Source organism: Hyperolius riggenbachi, chromosome 3, assembly GCF_040937935.1.
Source record: "Hyperolius riggenbachi isolate aHypRig1 chromosome 3, aHypRig1.pri, whole genome shotgun sequence".
In the NCBI taxonomy this organism is placed as follows: domain Eukaryota; kingdom Metazoa; phylum Chordata; class Amphibia; order Anura; family Hyperoliidae; genus Hyperolius; species Hyperolius riggenbachi.
In genome coordinates, this window is record NC_090648.1 from 38753090 (window position 1) to 38769800 (window position 16711).

Consider the following 16711-nt stretch of genomic DNA (forward strand, 5'->3'; position numbering starts at 1 on the left):
GCTCAACACCACTGGGCAATAAATTTTATTCCACTTCTCAAATATCACTGTGTGAGTCTCCTATATTATATATTTAACTGACATTTTTTATCGTAACAACCAACGATTTATACAGGAAAATCATGTCGATTAACAAGGTTGCCCAAACTTTCGCATCCCACTGTGTATATATATATGGAGAGAGAGAGAGAGAGAGAGAGAGAGAGAGAGAGAGAGAGAGAGAGAGAGAGAGAGAGAGAGAGAGAGAGAGAGAGAGAGAGAGAGAGAGAGAGAGAGAGAGAGAGAGAGAGAGAGAGAGAGAGAGAGAGAGAGAGAGAGAGAGAGAGAGAGAGAGAGAGAGAGAGAGAGAGAGAGAGAGAGAGAGAGAGAGAGAGAGAGAGAGAGAGAGAGAGAGAGAGAGAGAGAGAGAGAGAGAGAGAGAGAGAGAGAGAGAGAGAGAGAGAGAGAGAGAGAGAGAGAGAGAGAGAGAGAGAGAGAGAGTTTTTATTTGTATTATGTATTCATGTTATATCATATTATAAACAAAGTAAAAAGCAAATTGCTGATATTTATTTCCACAAAATGCTGAAATGCCTTTCATCTAAATAGGCTCCTTGAATAAAATTAGATTACGGACTAACAAAATATTTGTATTCCAGCATATGAAAACCTGGAGACACTTAGACAAACCCAACAGGTAACTCATTATTTTTTTTATTATTTATTTGTTTGCTGCTACATACATTTTTTGGGGCTTTTATTAAAAATAAATATAGAAATAAGGTATACCTGTCAGAGAACTATGGAGGTTCATGTGTCCTAATTCTACTTGCTTGGTTTTTATTAACCACTAGCAGACCCGCAGTGTAACATACGCCGCATAAGGGTCGGACCCCCCCTCTAGCTTAAGTTTAGCAGCAGATGCCACTATTAGAGGCAGTGGGCGGGGATGACTCACCTCTTCTGCGTTCCACTGTCGTGACTTCCTGCAATGTCACCCACAGTATTGTAAGTGGACAGCATTGCAAGAAGTGACGACAGTGGAGCGCACGCTGGACTGCGGAAGAGGTAAGTCATGCCCGCCCGCTGCCTCTTACTAATAGCGGCTGCTGCTGCTGAACTTAAGCTACAGACAGACTAACCAGCAAGCTCATGGTGAACCAGAACTCATTGGAGTGTGTGAGAGGCTACAATGGTCCTAAAAGCCCCCTTACTAAAACGCTATGGAAAACAAAAGTTTGCTTTCTTAGAACAGAAAGAATTTGCAATAAGTCAGGTTGGAATGAGCTTGAGATGTCTCACAGTGCATCACTGCTGAATATATGCAAATTAACCATTGTTGCCCTTAGAAGCTAAACACACCTCCAGAACCGCTGGAATGCAGTTTAGCTTCTAAGGGCAACAATGGTTAATTTGCATATATTCAGCAGTGATGCACTGGGAGACATCTCAAGCTCACTCCAACCTGAATTATCGCAAATTCTTTCTGTTCCAAGAAACCAAACTTTTGTTTTCCATAGAACTTAAGCTAGAGGAGGAGCGCAGATGGGGGACCCAGGTGAGGGAGCTGTGCCCAATACCCCCTTCCTGCCCGCTACCCCCTCCAGCTCAACGGTAAGTGTAGGACCGCCCCTGGGGGCATGGCGCTACTTCTTCTTCTTGCTTGGCCTGGCCCTGGGGGCAGGGCAATACTTCTTCTCCTTGCTTGAAGGTTGAGGCACTTAGCCTATTATTTATATACAGTGGATATATATATATATAGAATATAGATTTGCAATAAGTCAGGTTGGAGTGAGCTTGAGATGTCTCCCAGTGCATCACTGGGGAATATATGCAAATTAACCATTGTTGCCCTTAGAAGCCAAACACACCTCCAGAACCGCTGGAATGCAATGATGTGTCAGCAATATGCATACAGACTGTTTCAGATTGTTTGATCCTCATCAGTGCATGGCATGGATTAATTTGGCTCTATGGAGTAGGGCTTGTAACACCGAGAGGTACAGACTAACCCACAGGCTCATGGTGAACCAGAACTCATTGGAGTGTGTGAGGGGCTACAATGGTCTTAAAAGCACCCTCACTAAAACACTATGGAAAACAAAACTTTACTTTCTTTGAATAGAAAGAATTTGCGATAATTCAGGTTGGAGGGAGCTTGAGATGTCTCCCAGTGCATCACTGCTGAATATATGCAAATTAACCATTATCACCCTTAGAAGCTAAGCACACCTCCAGAACCACTGGAATGCAATGATGTGTCAGCTTGTTAATTTGTACAGAGCCAGAAAAATCCAACATGCATACAAACTGTTTCGGATTGTTTGATCCTCAACCGTGCATGGATTAATTTGGCTCTATGAAGTAGGGCTTGTAACACAGAGAGTTACAGACTAACCAGCAAGCTCATGGTGACCCAGAACTCATTGGCGTGTGTAAGGGACTACAATGGTCCTAAAAGCCCCCTTACTAAAATGCTAAGAAAAACAAAAGTTTGCTTTCTTAAAACAGAAAAAAATTGTGATAATTCAGGTTGGAGTGAGCTTGAGATGTCTCCCAGTGCATCACTGCTGAATATATGCAAATTAACCATTGTTGCCTTTAGAAGCTAAACACACCTCCAGAGCTGCTGGAATGCAGTGTTTAGCTTCTTCTTGCTTGGTCCGGCCCTGGGGGCAGGGCGATACTTCTTCTTCTTGCTTGAAGGTTGAGGCACTTAGCCTATTATATATATATAGATTTCCCTGCCAGCCGATTTGTCCTAAATGCTACTACTACTACTACATCTACTTCCAAGCAGTTTTTAGACATTTTGCACTCATTATGTTTACTTAAGATTTTTGACAAGAAAACCTACATGAAATGGGAAATATTATATACTAGCCGACCCGCGGCGTAGCATACGCCGCATAAGAAGGTAGAGGACAGGAAGGGGGTATTGGGGACAGCGGCGGGGAGGGGGGTTGGATTCCCCCTCCAGCTTAAGCTCAGCAGGAAACACCCCCCCCCCCCCTTCACCTGGGTCCCCCATGTGCGGTCCCCCTCCTGCTTAAGCACAGTAGCAGCTGCCACTATTAGTAAGAGGCAGCGGGCGGGGATGACTCACCTCTTCCGTGTCCCATTGTGCGTTCCACTGTCGTCACTTCCTGCAATGCCGCACACTGTATTGGTGTAATTTTGCTTTTTAAAACAGAAGGAAATCTGCAATAATTCAGCTATAAGTGAATATTTGTGGTTACCCACAAAGCACTGCTACTAAATATGCAAATTCCCCCTTTTCCCCCTTGATAAGCCAAGCAAACATATCGCTTTAAATTTTACACAATCATATCAAACCCACATGTAGACAGCCTGTTTCAGACTTTTGGTCTTCATCTGTACATGGCAAGGATTAATACGGCTGTATGAGATAGGGCTTGGACCAGTACAACAGAGTAATCAAGCAGCTCAGGGTGACCCAAACCACTCTGAATGTATAGGGGGATAAAAGGGACCAAAAAGACCTCCTACTAAAAAAAAGCAAAGCTTGGTGTAATTTGCCTTCCTAAAACAGAAGGAAATCTTCAATAATTCAGCTATAAGTGAACATTTGTGGTTACGGCCACAATGCACTGCTACTAAATATGCAAATAATTCCTTTTCACCCTTGGTAAGCCAAGCAAGCATCCAGAACCAGACCACTCGGAATGTATAGGTGAATAAAAAGGACCACAAAGATCTTCTACTAAAAAAATCAAAGCTTGGTGTAATTTGCCTTCTTAAAACAGAAGAAAATATGCAAAAATTCAGCTATAAGTAAACATTTGTGATTACCCACAATGCACTGCTACTAAATATGCAAAGTATTCCTTTTCACCCTTGGTAAGCCAAGCAAGCCTATAGCTTTAATTTTTACACAGTTATATCAACCAACATGTAAAAGCCTGTTTCAGCCGTTTGGTCCTCATCAGCACATGGCAGAGATTGATACAGCTGTATGAGATAGGGCTTGGACCAGTACAACAGAGTAACCAAGCAGCTCAGGGTGACCCAAACCACTCAGAATGTATAGGAGAATAAAAGAGACCAAAAAGCCCTCCTACTAAAAAAAACAAAGCTTGGTGTAATTTTCTTTCTTAAAACAGAAGAAAATCAGCTATAAGTGAACATTTGTGGTTACCCACAACACACTGCTACTAAATATGCAAATTATCCCTCTTTGCCCTTGGTTTGATATGACACTACTTCTTCTTCTTGCTTGGGCCGGCCCTGGGGGCGGTGCGCTACTTCTTTTTCTTGCTTGAAGGTTGAGGCACTTACTCTATTATATATATATATATATATATATAGAGATAGAAGATAGATTTGCAATAATTCAACTTGGAGAGAGCTTGAGATGTCTCCCAGTACATCACTGCTGAATATATGTAAATTAACCATTGTTGCCTTTAGAAGCTAAACACACCTCCAAACACGCTGGACTGCAATGATGTGTCAGTTTGTTAATTTGCACTGAGCCATAATAATCCAATATGCATACAGACTGTTTTGGATTGTTTGAATCTAATCAGTGCATGACATGGATTAACTTGGCTCTATGAAGTAGGGCTTGTAACACCGAGAGGTACAGACTAACCAGCAAGCTCATGGTGACCCAGAACTCATTGGAGTGTGTGAGGGGCTACAATGGTCTTAAAAGCCCCCTTACTAAAACACTATGGAAAACAAAAGTTTGCTTTCTTAGAACAGAAAGAATTTGCGATAATTCAGGATGGAGTGAGCTTGAGATGTCTCCCAGTGCATCACTGCTGAATATATGCAAATTAACCATTGTTGCCTTTAGAAGCTAAATACACCTCCAGAGCTGCTGGAATGCAGTGTTTAGCTTCTTCTTGCTTGGACCGGCCCTGGGGGCAGGGCAATGCTTCTTCTTCTTGCTTGGACTGGCCCTGGGGGTGGGGCGATACTTCTTCTTCTTGCTTGAAGGTTGAGGCACTTAGCCTATTATTATTATATATTTGTTTTTTCCATAATGAATTGGGCTTGAACACTGAAACAAAATTTTGTACTCTTTCTGGAGATTTAACAGTTTTTTTGAGCAAAATATATTAGAAAAAAGTGAAATAAAAAATAAAATAATTTTCTTTTGTGTTTCTTTTCAAAGGTTTACAGTTACTGTACTGACAAAAATGTTACTGTTTGTAAAAGTCCTGATTCTGCTGAATCCAACGATGCCAGATTTGTATTGGTATCCCACGTTTCCTGTCCTGGAATAGGTGCGCCACTACAGGTAGCCAGATATAGGTGCAGCCAGTATAGGTAACGTGAAATAGGTGCCTCCAGTTAAGGTAGCCAGATATAAGTGTAGCCAGGAATAGATGCCCCAGTACAGGTAGCCAGGTATAGGTACAGCCAGTATAGATAGCCAGGTACAGGTACCCTAATATAGGTAGCCAGGTATAAGTGCAATCAGTCTAGGTAGCCAGGTATAGGTGCCTCCAGTACAGGTAGCCAGATATAGGTGCAACTAGTATAGGTAGCCAGGAATAGGTGCCCGAGTATAGGTAGCAGGTATAGGTGACCCAGTATAGTTAGCAGGTATAGCTGCCACAATATAGGTAGTAGGTATAAGTGCCCCCAGTATAGGTAGCAGGTATAGTTGTCCCAGTATAGGTAGTAGGCATAGGAGCCCCCAGTATAGGTAGCAGGTATGGGTGCCACTGTGGGGATGGGGTTGACATCATCCTCCCTCCTTCCACATGGGAACCCCACCAGTAGCCCCCCTGCATGGCTAGAGTGCAGCATTCAGTGTGTAATTAACCCACCTGATTGCTGGCTCCATATTGTGTCCCCTCCGGCAGCAGACTCCTCTCTCCTCTCCCAACCTCTATATGACGTATATGTAATCATACGTCATACAGGAAGTAGAGAGGTGAAAGTGCAGATGGCTTCCTGTAAGGGACACAGGCATGGAGCGAGCAATCGGTGAGTAATTATACACCGCACTGCTAATCCAGCCATACAGGGAGGCATAGGAGGGGGGGAGGGGGAGGGCATGTGGAGGAAGAAATGATGTCAGCCCCCATCCTGCTGCTTCCCAGGGGACAAATTGACTAATATGTTATTGGCAGTTTAAGCACTTCCCTGTAGTGTTGGGCGAACACCTAGATGTTCGGGTTCGGGCCGAACAGGCCGAACATGGCCGCGATGTTCGGGTGTTCGACCCGAACTCCGAACATAATGGAAGTCAATGGGGACCCGAACTTTTGTGCTTTGTAAAGCCTCCTTACATGCTACATACCCCAAATTTACAGGGTATGTGCACCTTGGGAGTGGGTACAAGAGGAAAAAAAATATTTGAAAAAGAGCTTATAGTTTTTGAGAAAATTGATTGTAAAGTTTCAAAGGAAAAACTGTCTTTTAAATGTGGAAAATGTCATGTTTCTTTGCACAGGTAACATGCTTTTTGTCGGCATGCAGTCATAAATGTAATACATATAAGAGGTTCCAGGAAAAGGGACCGGTAACGCTAACCCAGCAGCAGCACACGTGATGGAACAGGAGGAGGGTGGCGCAGGAGGAGAAGGCCACGCTTTGAGACACAACAACCCAGGCCTTGCATGAGGACAAGAAGCGTGCGGATAGCAATTTGCATTTTGTCGCCATGCAGTCATAAATGTAATACAGATGAGAGGTTCAATAAACAGGGACCGGAAACGCTAACCCATCACAGATGTTCATTGTTCATGTTACTTGGTTGGGGTCCGGGAGTGTTGCGTAGTCGTTTCCAATCCAGGATTGATTCATTTTAATTTGAGTCAGACGGTCTGCATTTTCTGTGGAGAGGCGGATACGCCGCCGATCTGTGACGATGCCTCCGGCAGCACTGAAACAGCGTTCCGACATAACGCTGGCTGCCGGGCAAGCCAGCACCTCTATTGCGTACATTGCCAGTTTGTGCCAGGTGTCTAGCTTCGATACCCAATAGTTGAAGGGTGCAGATGGATTGTTCAACACAGCTATGCCATCTGACATGTAGTCCTTGACCATCTTCTCCAGGCGATCGGTGTTGGAGGTGGATCTGCACGCTTGCTGTTCTGTGTGCTGCTGCATGGGTGTCAGAAAATTTTCCCACTCCAAGGACACTGCCGATACCATTCCCTTTTGGGCACTAGCTGCGGCTTGTGTTGTTTGCTGCCCTCCTGGTCGTCCTGGGTTTGCGGAAGTCAGTCTGTCGGCGTACAACTGGCTAGAGGAGGGGGAGGATGTCAATCTCCTCTCTAAAGTCTCCACAAGGGCCTGCTGGTATTCTTCCATTTTGACCTGTCTGGCTCTTTCTTCAAGCAGTTTTGGAACATTGTGTTTGTACCGTGGGTCCAGAATGCGCACAATGCGTGGGTCGCGTTCAATGCAGTCCTAGGCCGAAGAGGTCATAGCCTAGGGTCACAAAACCTGTTTATTTGGGCAATTTCAATGGTGGCGAGTCTGATATACATAAATCGCAGCAATGGCCGTTAGCAACGTCTGAATGTCACGAAATGTCTCATGCAGGTAGAAGACATATTGTTAGACTTGGGCTCCAAAGATGGGTTCCCTCCATCTCTGCAAACCAGAGTTACAGGGCTACACATTTGGTAAAATCCCCCATAGGCTTTCATTGGGCCTCCTATTTACAGTTCCAAAATCTCACATCTTTTCAAAGGGCAATTACTCAGCAGTGGCAAATTTTCTAGCATTGTAGGGACCCTTAGGGGGAACATGACTGGTGAGTTTCGGGCCCCTAGGCCGAAGAGGTCATAGCCTAGGGTCACAAAAACCTGTTTATTTGGGCTATTTCAATGGTAGTGATGGTGACGTACATAAATCTCAGCCATGGCCGTTAGCAACGTCTGAATTTCACAAAATGTCTCATGCAGGTAGAAGACATATTGTTAGACTTGGATTCCAAAGATGGGGTCCCTACATCTCTGCAAACCAGAGTTACAGGGGTCCAAAGTTGGTAAAATCCCCCATAGGATTTCATTGCCTCCCTATTTCACTTTCCAAAATCTCACATCTTTTCAAAGGGCAATGGCTCAGCAGTACCAAATTTTCTAGCATTGTAGGGACCCTTAGGGGGAACATGACTGGTGAGTTTCGGCCCCTAGGCCAAAGAGGTCATAGCCTAGGGTCACAAAAACCTGTTTATTTTGGCTATTTCAATGGTAGTGATGGTGACGTACATAAATCTCAGCCATGGCCGTTAGCAACGTCTGAATCTCACGAAATGTCTCATGCAGGTAGAAGACATATTGTTAGACTTGGATTCCAAAGATGGGGTCCCTACATCTCTGCAAACCAGAGTTACAGGGGTCCAAAATTGGTAAAATCCCCCATAGGATTTCATTGCCTCCCTATTTCACTTTCCAAAATCTCACATCTTTTCAAAGGGCAATGGCTCAGCAGTACCAAATTTTCTAGCATTGTAGGGACCCTTAGGGGGAACATGACTGGTGAGTTTCGGGCCCCTAGGCCGAAGAGGTCATAGCCTAGGGTCACAAAAACCTATTTATTTTGGCTATTTCAATGGTAGTGATGGTGACGTACATAAATCTCAGCCATGGCCGTTAGCAACGTCTGAATTTCACGAAATGTCTCATGCAGGTAGAAGACATATTGTTAGACTTGGATTCCAAAGATGGGGTCCCTACATCTCTGCAAACCAGAGTTACAGGGCTCCAAAATTGGTAAAATCCCCCATAGGCTTTCATTGGGCCTCCTATTTACAGTTCCAAAATCTCACATCTTTTCAAAGGGCAATTGCTCAGCAGTGGCAAATTTTCTAGCATTGTAGGGACCCTTAGGGGGAACATGACTGGTGAGTTTTTCCACTGCTGAGCCATTGCCCTTTGAAATGGTGTGAGATTTTGGAACGGTAAATAGGAGGCCCAATGAAAGCCTATGGGGGATTTTACCAATTTTGGAGCCCTGTAACTCTGGTTTGCAGAGATGTAGGGACCCCATCTTTGGAATCCAAGTCTAACAATATGTCTTCTACCTGCATGAGACATTTCGTGAAATTCAGACGTTGCTAACGGCCATGGCTGAGATTTATGTACGTCACCATCACTACCATTGAAATAGCCCAAATAAACAGGTTTTTGTGACCCTAGGCTATGACCTCTTCGGCCTAGGGGCCCGAAACTCACCAGTCATGTTCCCCCTAAGGGTCCCTACAATGCTAGAAAATTTGGTACTGCTGAGCCATTGCCCTTTGAAAAGATGTGAGATTTTGGAAAGTGAAATAGGGAGGCAATGAAAGCCTATGGGGGATTTTACCAATTTTGGACCCCTGTAACTCTGGTTTGCAGAGATGTAGGGACCCCATCTTTGGAATCCAAGTCTAACAATATGTCTTCTACCTGCATGAGACATTTTGTGAAATTCAGACGTTGCTAACGGCCATGGCTGAGATTTATGTACGTCACCATCACTACCATTGAAATAGCCCAAATAAACAGGTTTTTGTGACCCTAGGCTATGACCTCTTCGGCCTAGGGGCCCGAAACTCACCAGTCATGTTCCCCCTAAGGGTCCCTACAATGCTAGAAAATTTGCCACTGCTGAGCAATTGCCCTTTGAAAAGATGTGAGATTTTGGAACTGTAAATAGGAGGCCCAATGAAAGCCTATGGGGGATTTTACCAAATTTGGAGCCCTGTAACTCTGGTTTGCAGAGATGTAGGGAACCCATCTTTGGAGCCCAAGTCTAACAATATTTCTTCTACCTGCATGAGACATTTCGTGAGATTCAGACGTTGCTAACGGCCATTGCTGCGATTTATGTACGTCAGACTCGCCACCATTGAGATTGCCCAAATAAACAGGTTTTTGTGACCCTAGGCTATGAGCTCTTCGGCCTAGGACTGCATTGAACGCGACCCACGCATTGTGCGCATTCTGGACAACACCAATTACTGGGTTTATACCCTTCTGGATCCACGGTACAAACACAATGTTCCAAAACTGCTTGAAGAAAGAGCCAGACAGGTCAAAATGGAAGAATACCAGCAGGCCCTTGTGGAGACTTTAGAGAGGAGATTGACATCCTCCCCCTCCTCTAGCCAGTTGTACGCCGACAGACTGACTTCCGCAAACCCAGGACGACCAGGAGGGCAGCAAACAACACAAGCCGCAGCTAGTGCCCAAAAGGGAATGGCATCAGCAGTGTCCTTGGAGTGGGAAAATTTTCTGACACCCATGCAGCAGCACACAGAACAGCAAGCGTGCAGATCCACCTCCAACACCGATCGCCTGGAGAAGATGGTCAAGGACTACATGTCAGATGGCATAGCTGTGTTGAACAATCCATCTGCACCCTTCAACTATTGGGTATCAAAGCTAGACACCTGGCACAAACTGGCAATGTACGCAATAGAGGTGCTGGCTTGCCCGGCAGCCAGCGTTATGTCGGAACGCTGTTTCAGTGCTGCTGGAGGCATCGTCACAGATCGGCGGCGTATCCGCCTCTCCACAGAAAATGCAGACCGTCTGACTCAAATTAAAATGAATCAATCCTGGATTGGAAACGACTACGCAACACTCCCGGACCCCAACCAAGTAACATGAACAATGAACATGTGTGATGGGTTAGCGTTTCCGGTTCCTGTTTATTGAACCTCTCATCTGTATTACATTTATGACTGCATGGCGACAAAATGCAAATTGCTATCCGCACGCTTCTTGTCCTCATGCAAGGCCTGGGTTGTTGTGTCTCAAAGCGTGGCCTTCTCCTCCTGCGCCACCCTCCTCCTGTTCCATCACGTGTGCTGCTGCTGGGTTAGCGTTACCGGTCCCTTTTCCTGGAACCTCTTATATGTATTACATTTATGACTGCATGCCGACAAAAAGCATGTTACCTGTGCAAAGAAAACAGACATTTCCCGCATTTAAAAGACAGTTTTCCCTTTGAAACTTTAAAATCGATTTTCTCAAAAACTATAAGCTCTTTTTGCTAAAATTGTTTTCCTCTTGTACCCACTCCCAAGGTGCACATACCCTGTAAATTTGGGGTATGTAGCATATAAGGAGGCTTTACAAAGCACGAAAGTTCGGGTCCCCATTGACTTCCATTATGTTCGGAGTTCGGCTCGAACACCCGAACATCGCGGCCATGTTCGGCCCGAACCCGAACATCTAGATGTTCGCCCAACACTACACGTGACCCGTTCGGCCAATCACAGCGCTAGCCGAATGTTCGGGTAACGTTCGGCCATGCGCTCTTAGTTCGGCCATATGGCCGAACAGTTTGGCCGAACACCATCAGGTGTTCGGCCGAACTCGAACATCACCCGAACAGGGTGATGTTCTGCAGAACCCGAACAGTGGCGAACACTGTTCGCCCAACACTTCTTCCCTGCCAAAACATACCTAGTACGTGCTTGGCAGGGAAAGGGTTAATGATTGTTAAGAATCCTTTGAGATACTAGTTTAGATACATCTAAGCAGAATATTTTGTGCTATAGGGATAGAGGAGGGGAGTAAGTGGGGAAAGTTAATGGAATGCAAATAATTCTGGTTTGATGCAGGGTTATGCAACGTTTGCATTCAAATGTATGCAGAGAAAAAAAAAACTTGTAAAAAAACAAAAACAAAAAACAAAAGAACAGCAATTAAAAGATAACTCACAAATACACAAATTATTATAGAACAATTAGGTGTGATAAAAAAGTGATAAAGTTATTGGCAAATGAATTCGAGGAGCGCTGAAAGGGGACAATTGCTCTAGGCAATAAGGGGAAAAACCTCTTAGTGGTGAAGTAGTGGTTAAGGAACATTGTCCACCGAACGTTGGACACTTGGAACATGCACATTATGCAAAAGGCAAGTGTCCTGGCCAAAATTGCCTTTATTATTTAGTGAATTGTGTTTCTTGAGAAAGGACATTTTTGAGTGCTTCTGAAACACTGGAACAATATCAATAGGCTATTTAATACACATTTATCATTAAAATAAGTGAGCTTGTTGGAATGTTGACTGTTTTAGAAGGAAGGGCTTACTATGGTACATTTAAGCAGTGCATTTGCACTGGCAAGGTCTGAAATTTCCATAGAAACATTTGATGCAAATCAAGGTAAATTAACTTTTTGATTTTGTATTCAAGAAATTGTTAGCAAGTGGCTGTCTGCTTTAGTTCAAATTTAGAGAATCCTCTTATCAGTGGGGAAAACATTTTTTAGTACACACCAAGGAAATATCCATTTGAAACTAATTTTTAGCTAGACCGGTTCACTAGTTATCAATGTTAAGGATGAGCTAAATTGCCCAAACCAGTTTCAATCATTGTTTGAAAATTTGGTTGCAATTTTTTGAATTTTCATTGAAGTCTATGGAGCAAATTTTGTAGTTGAGTTCAAAGCCCCCATACCAATGGTAAGCCCTGGAACGTGGGGGGAAAAAATCCTTATAGTTTTTGCAAAAAAAATAAAAATAAAATAAATTTAGATGGAAAAAATGGTGCAGTGTCGTACTTAACCGCTTTGCGACTGCTCCACGCCAATTGACGTGAGCAGTGGGGCAGCCTCAGGACCCCTCCACGCCGATTGGCGTGAATGGCTAGGGGCGGTGATTGCAGGGGATCGTGCATGCCAATGCGAGCGCATCCCCACTTGAATGACAGAGCTCCAGCATCAGACTGTTAGATGGTAAAACCTCCATCTAATAGCACTGTACAGCACTGCGATCTAAGGCAATGCTGTACTGGGGACAGCCGTGTGACACGGCTGTCCCTCTGGCACGCTCAGGGGTGATCCGCTGTCATAGGGTGATGCCTATGACAGCCGGTCACAGTGATTGGCTGGCGCAGGAAGGCAGGGAGGGTTTTAAAAAAAATAATATGTATATTTTTTAAAAAATAAATCTTTGCCCCCCCAAAAAATAAACAACCTGGGAGTGATCAGACCCAAGCAACAGAAAGCTCTGTTGGTGGGCAGAAAAGGGGGGAGGAATCACTTGTGTGTTGCGTTGTGTGGCCCTGCAGGGCTCCTTAAAGCTACAGTGGCTTATTTTGTAAAAAATGGCCTGGTCTATAGGGGGGTTTAAGACCGCGGTCCTCAAGAGGTTAAGAGGGTTTTGGTTCATTGTAATGATGTTTTTACCTGATTTGCTATGTATGTCAGGTTTAATAGTGGGGTTATTTTAAAAAAAATGTTTTTTTTTCTTTTGTTTTTTAAAAGGCCTTAAAGAGAATCTGTATTGTTAAAATCGCACAAAAGTAAACATACCAGTGCGTTAGGGGACATCTCCTATTACCCTCTGTCACAATTTCGCCGCTCCTCGCCGCATTAAAAGTGGTTAAAAACAGTTTTAAAAAGTTTGTTTATAAACAAACAAAATGGCCACCAAAACAGGAAGTAGGTTGATGTACAGTATGTCCACACATAGAAAATACATCCATACACAAGCAGGCTGTATACAGCATTCCTTTTGTATCTCAAGAGATCATTATACACAGGCAGTGTGCATAGAGGGGCCAGGAGGAGGGAGATGCATCACAGAACCACAACACTGAAGAACTTGGCAGCCTTCCAGACACAGGCTGACAAGTCTGACAAGAGAGAGATAAGTTGATTTATTACAGAGACTGTGATAGTACAAAGTGCTGCAGTAAGCCAGAACACATTAGAATAGCTTTTGGAACTTGTAGGATGATAAAAAACAGGGTGTAATTTTTGTTACGGAGTCTCTTTAAGGCTTTTTAGAAAATTGTTTTTAAATGTCTACTCATTATTTTGTCTCATTATTTGCCACACTTTCAACTATAAATGATTGTTTTCCGTTAGTCTACTGTATTGATGAAATGTTAAAAATTGAAAGTGCCAATACACATTTTATTTAGCAATTACTTTAGTGACCATGCAATTTTTGTTTTTTTTAATTGTTATGCTGGGCACAAACTTGCGGATAGGGGAGGGCCCCTGTTGTCTGTTTTTTGTAACGGCTAGGCTAGATGGACATTTGAACATGCACAACAGCAGACTTTTTTTTTCAGTGTTTCATTGTTATAGCAGTTTGTTTATGTTTTCCACATTTAATTTTTACTTTTGGAAATGGGTTTTCATGCAATATATAAATTGCAGAAAAGTCTTTGAGCAAAAATTTGCCAAATTTGCCTGTTCATTGCTAATTTACAGTTATCTCACTCAAATCCTCATGCTCCTTAGGTATTGATAGGACATTAAAGGAAATATCAGGCAAAATAACACTGCCCCCCCTTCCCCGCTCTACTTACCCAGGGCTTCCTCCAGCCCCTTGCTGCCGACATGTCCCACGCCGCAGTAGTTCTGTGCCTTCACAGTACACTCTGGACAACGTGGACTTGATTGACAGTGGCGCTTGTGCAGGTGAGCTGTAGAGGACGACCTCAAGGTCGGCCTCTGCACCGGCGGGGATCACGGGCCGGCAGCTGAGAGTGGAGCTGTGGCATGGGACATGTCAGCTGCAAGGGGCTGGAAGAAGCCCCGAGTAAGTAGAGCGGGGGGAGGTTATTTTGCTTGACATTTCCTTTAAAGGCCTGATCCAATTCACTTTTTCTCCTATGTTTCTCCTAGGGGATATTGGTAATATTTTCACATCTTATCATAAAATATCCTTTAAGACACCAGCAAGCAAGGAAATAATTTTGATAGTACTTTTTCACCTACTTTTTGGTACTTTTTTCAATTGCAAAGAGTTGAAAAGTTATTTTAAACAGAAGAGGAAAAATTATCTCCTAGGACTAGAAACGTAGGAGAAAAAGTGAACTGGATAAGGGCCTAAGGGCTTGATTCACTAACTGGCACTAAGTGTTAGCGCCGCAGTAAAAAAGAGTTTTCCGGTGCTAAGTCGGTTAGTGTGCCTTATCTGAGGTTAGTGTGCCTTAAGTAGCTTTGTGCACACTAAATAGCTTTGTGCACACTAAAACATGGACAAAGCTACATCACAAACTGCAGATAAGGCACACTAACCTCAGATAAGGCACACTAACCTCAGATAAGGCACACTAACCTCAGATAAGGCACACTAACTCAGATAAGGCACACTAACCTCAGATAAGGCACACTAACTCAGATAAGGCACACTAACCTCAGATAAGGCACACTAACCTCAGATAAGGCACACTAACCTCAGATAAGGCACACTAACCTCAGATAAGGCACACTAACTCAGATAAGGCACACTAACCTCAGATAAGGCACACTAACCTCAGGTAAGGCAAACTAACCTCAGATAAGGCACACTAACCTCAGATAAGGCACACTAACCTCAGATAAGGTTAGAGCTGTAGTTTGTGCCCACTAAGTGATAAGGCACACTAACTGGCTTAGTGCCGGTTAGTGAATCAAGTCCTAAGTGTATTTTGTTTACTTCTTATTTTAACGGAGTGGAAAATTTAAACTGTTAACTTATATATTATTTTAACAGGGCGGACACTTGTTATATGCCACTGTGAACCACTCAACATCCATTACACCCCAAAACCAGGGAAATCCACAAGAAGCTGGTTCAGAGGCCATCGTCTATGCTGTCATAAAGAAGAAATGACTTTGTAACTCTTCTTTTAAGAGCCTTGTGAACAACTGAGTTTAAGTAAAAATACTTTTTTTATTGAGAGACCACTAGTTTTATATATAAAGGAATATGCTGTATTCTCTGATCTTCTCCACAATTTTATTAAATACATTGCATCAGCGATTCATTTTTCCAATATCAATTATCCAATAAAGAGAAAGAGTTTCAGTCAGAGGCTGGCATATTTATGTATATTATGTAGTACTCATCTGGTGACACTGCTAGGAGCAGTGAGTGGAAGAAGAGCAGTGACAGCAGCAACTGGGCATATATATGAGGGGGAAGAAATTACATCTGGGAAAAGCTTTAAGTGAATGGTTGGGTCTAGATGGACTTTTAAACCATAATAATTAGCTAAATATATTAATTAGGATGACAACGAAAATAAGGTTGGTGTAGTGGTGAAAATATGGTTTGTAGGTATGAAGACCTACGACGTACACGCTGGCCTACATAGTAAGTAAGCTTACAAGATGACAAAAACAAGGCGGTTGCAAGTGCTGATCTTCCTCTGAAATTCTGCTTGGCTGGAGACCATGCTGATAATTTGGACATGCTAGCTTCTGTGTTTATTATGTGGAGCACTTGCGCAGATCAGAAAAGTTGAAGTACTTGATCTGTATATATGATCTGAATGTTTTAGACTAGAGGTTCTCAACATTGTTTAGGTATGGTACCCTTATGAAAGCCTGTGCATTATCCCAAATATGCCCTAGGTACCCCTTGACACATATACATTTGTTAACAATATACCTTTATTGTAAATAAATGGTTTCCTAGCATTCTTTGCTGTTTTATTCATTTAAATGGTATATTCAGATTTGTTCAAATTTATGATTTTCTATAATACATTTGTTTAACTTTATCAAGCCGAAGTACAGCCCATGCTCATCACAAGTATCCCCATGGATATGCATATCACATATTTAGAATCTAGGCTCTAGATAGGTAATTTATAGTTTATATCTTGTGTGGTTTGGAGGGGGAGAAGATGAGAGTTTGTGTGAGCAGAAATGTGTCAGCTTTCCTAACTTTATGAAGAGACAAAACATTGGAAAGACCTCAAACTCATCAATAGTGGGACTTGAGTCCCAATGTGCATATGCTGGATTCCTGCCACACAAACACAAGAAAGTGGAGAAAGATGTTACTCATTGCCAGGCATA

General features: G+C 43.2%; 1 protein-coding gene across 2 annotated transcripts in view; it reads left to right on the forward strand.

The window, feature by feature from the left end:
* The window catches only part of LOC137560927 (uncharacterized), a 115637-nt gene extending 99352 nt beyond the window's left edge, over nt 1-16285 (forward strand). For both annotated transcript variants that reach the window (XM_068272107.1, XM_068272108.1), the window contains 2 exons: nt 639-676; nt 15399-16285. In XM_068272107.1, coding sequence (XP_068128208.1) covers nt 639-676; nt 15399-15518 — 158 coding nt within the window. In that variant the 3' untranslated portion in view covers nt 15519-16285. The remainder of the gene's footprint in view (nt 1-638; nt 677-15398) is intronic.
* Nucleotides 16286-16711: the final 426 nt, after the last annotated feature.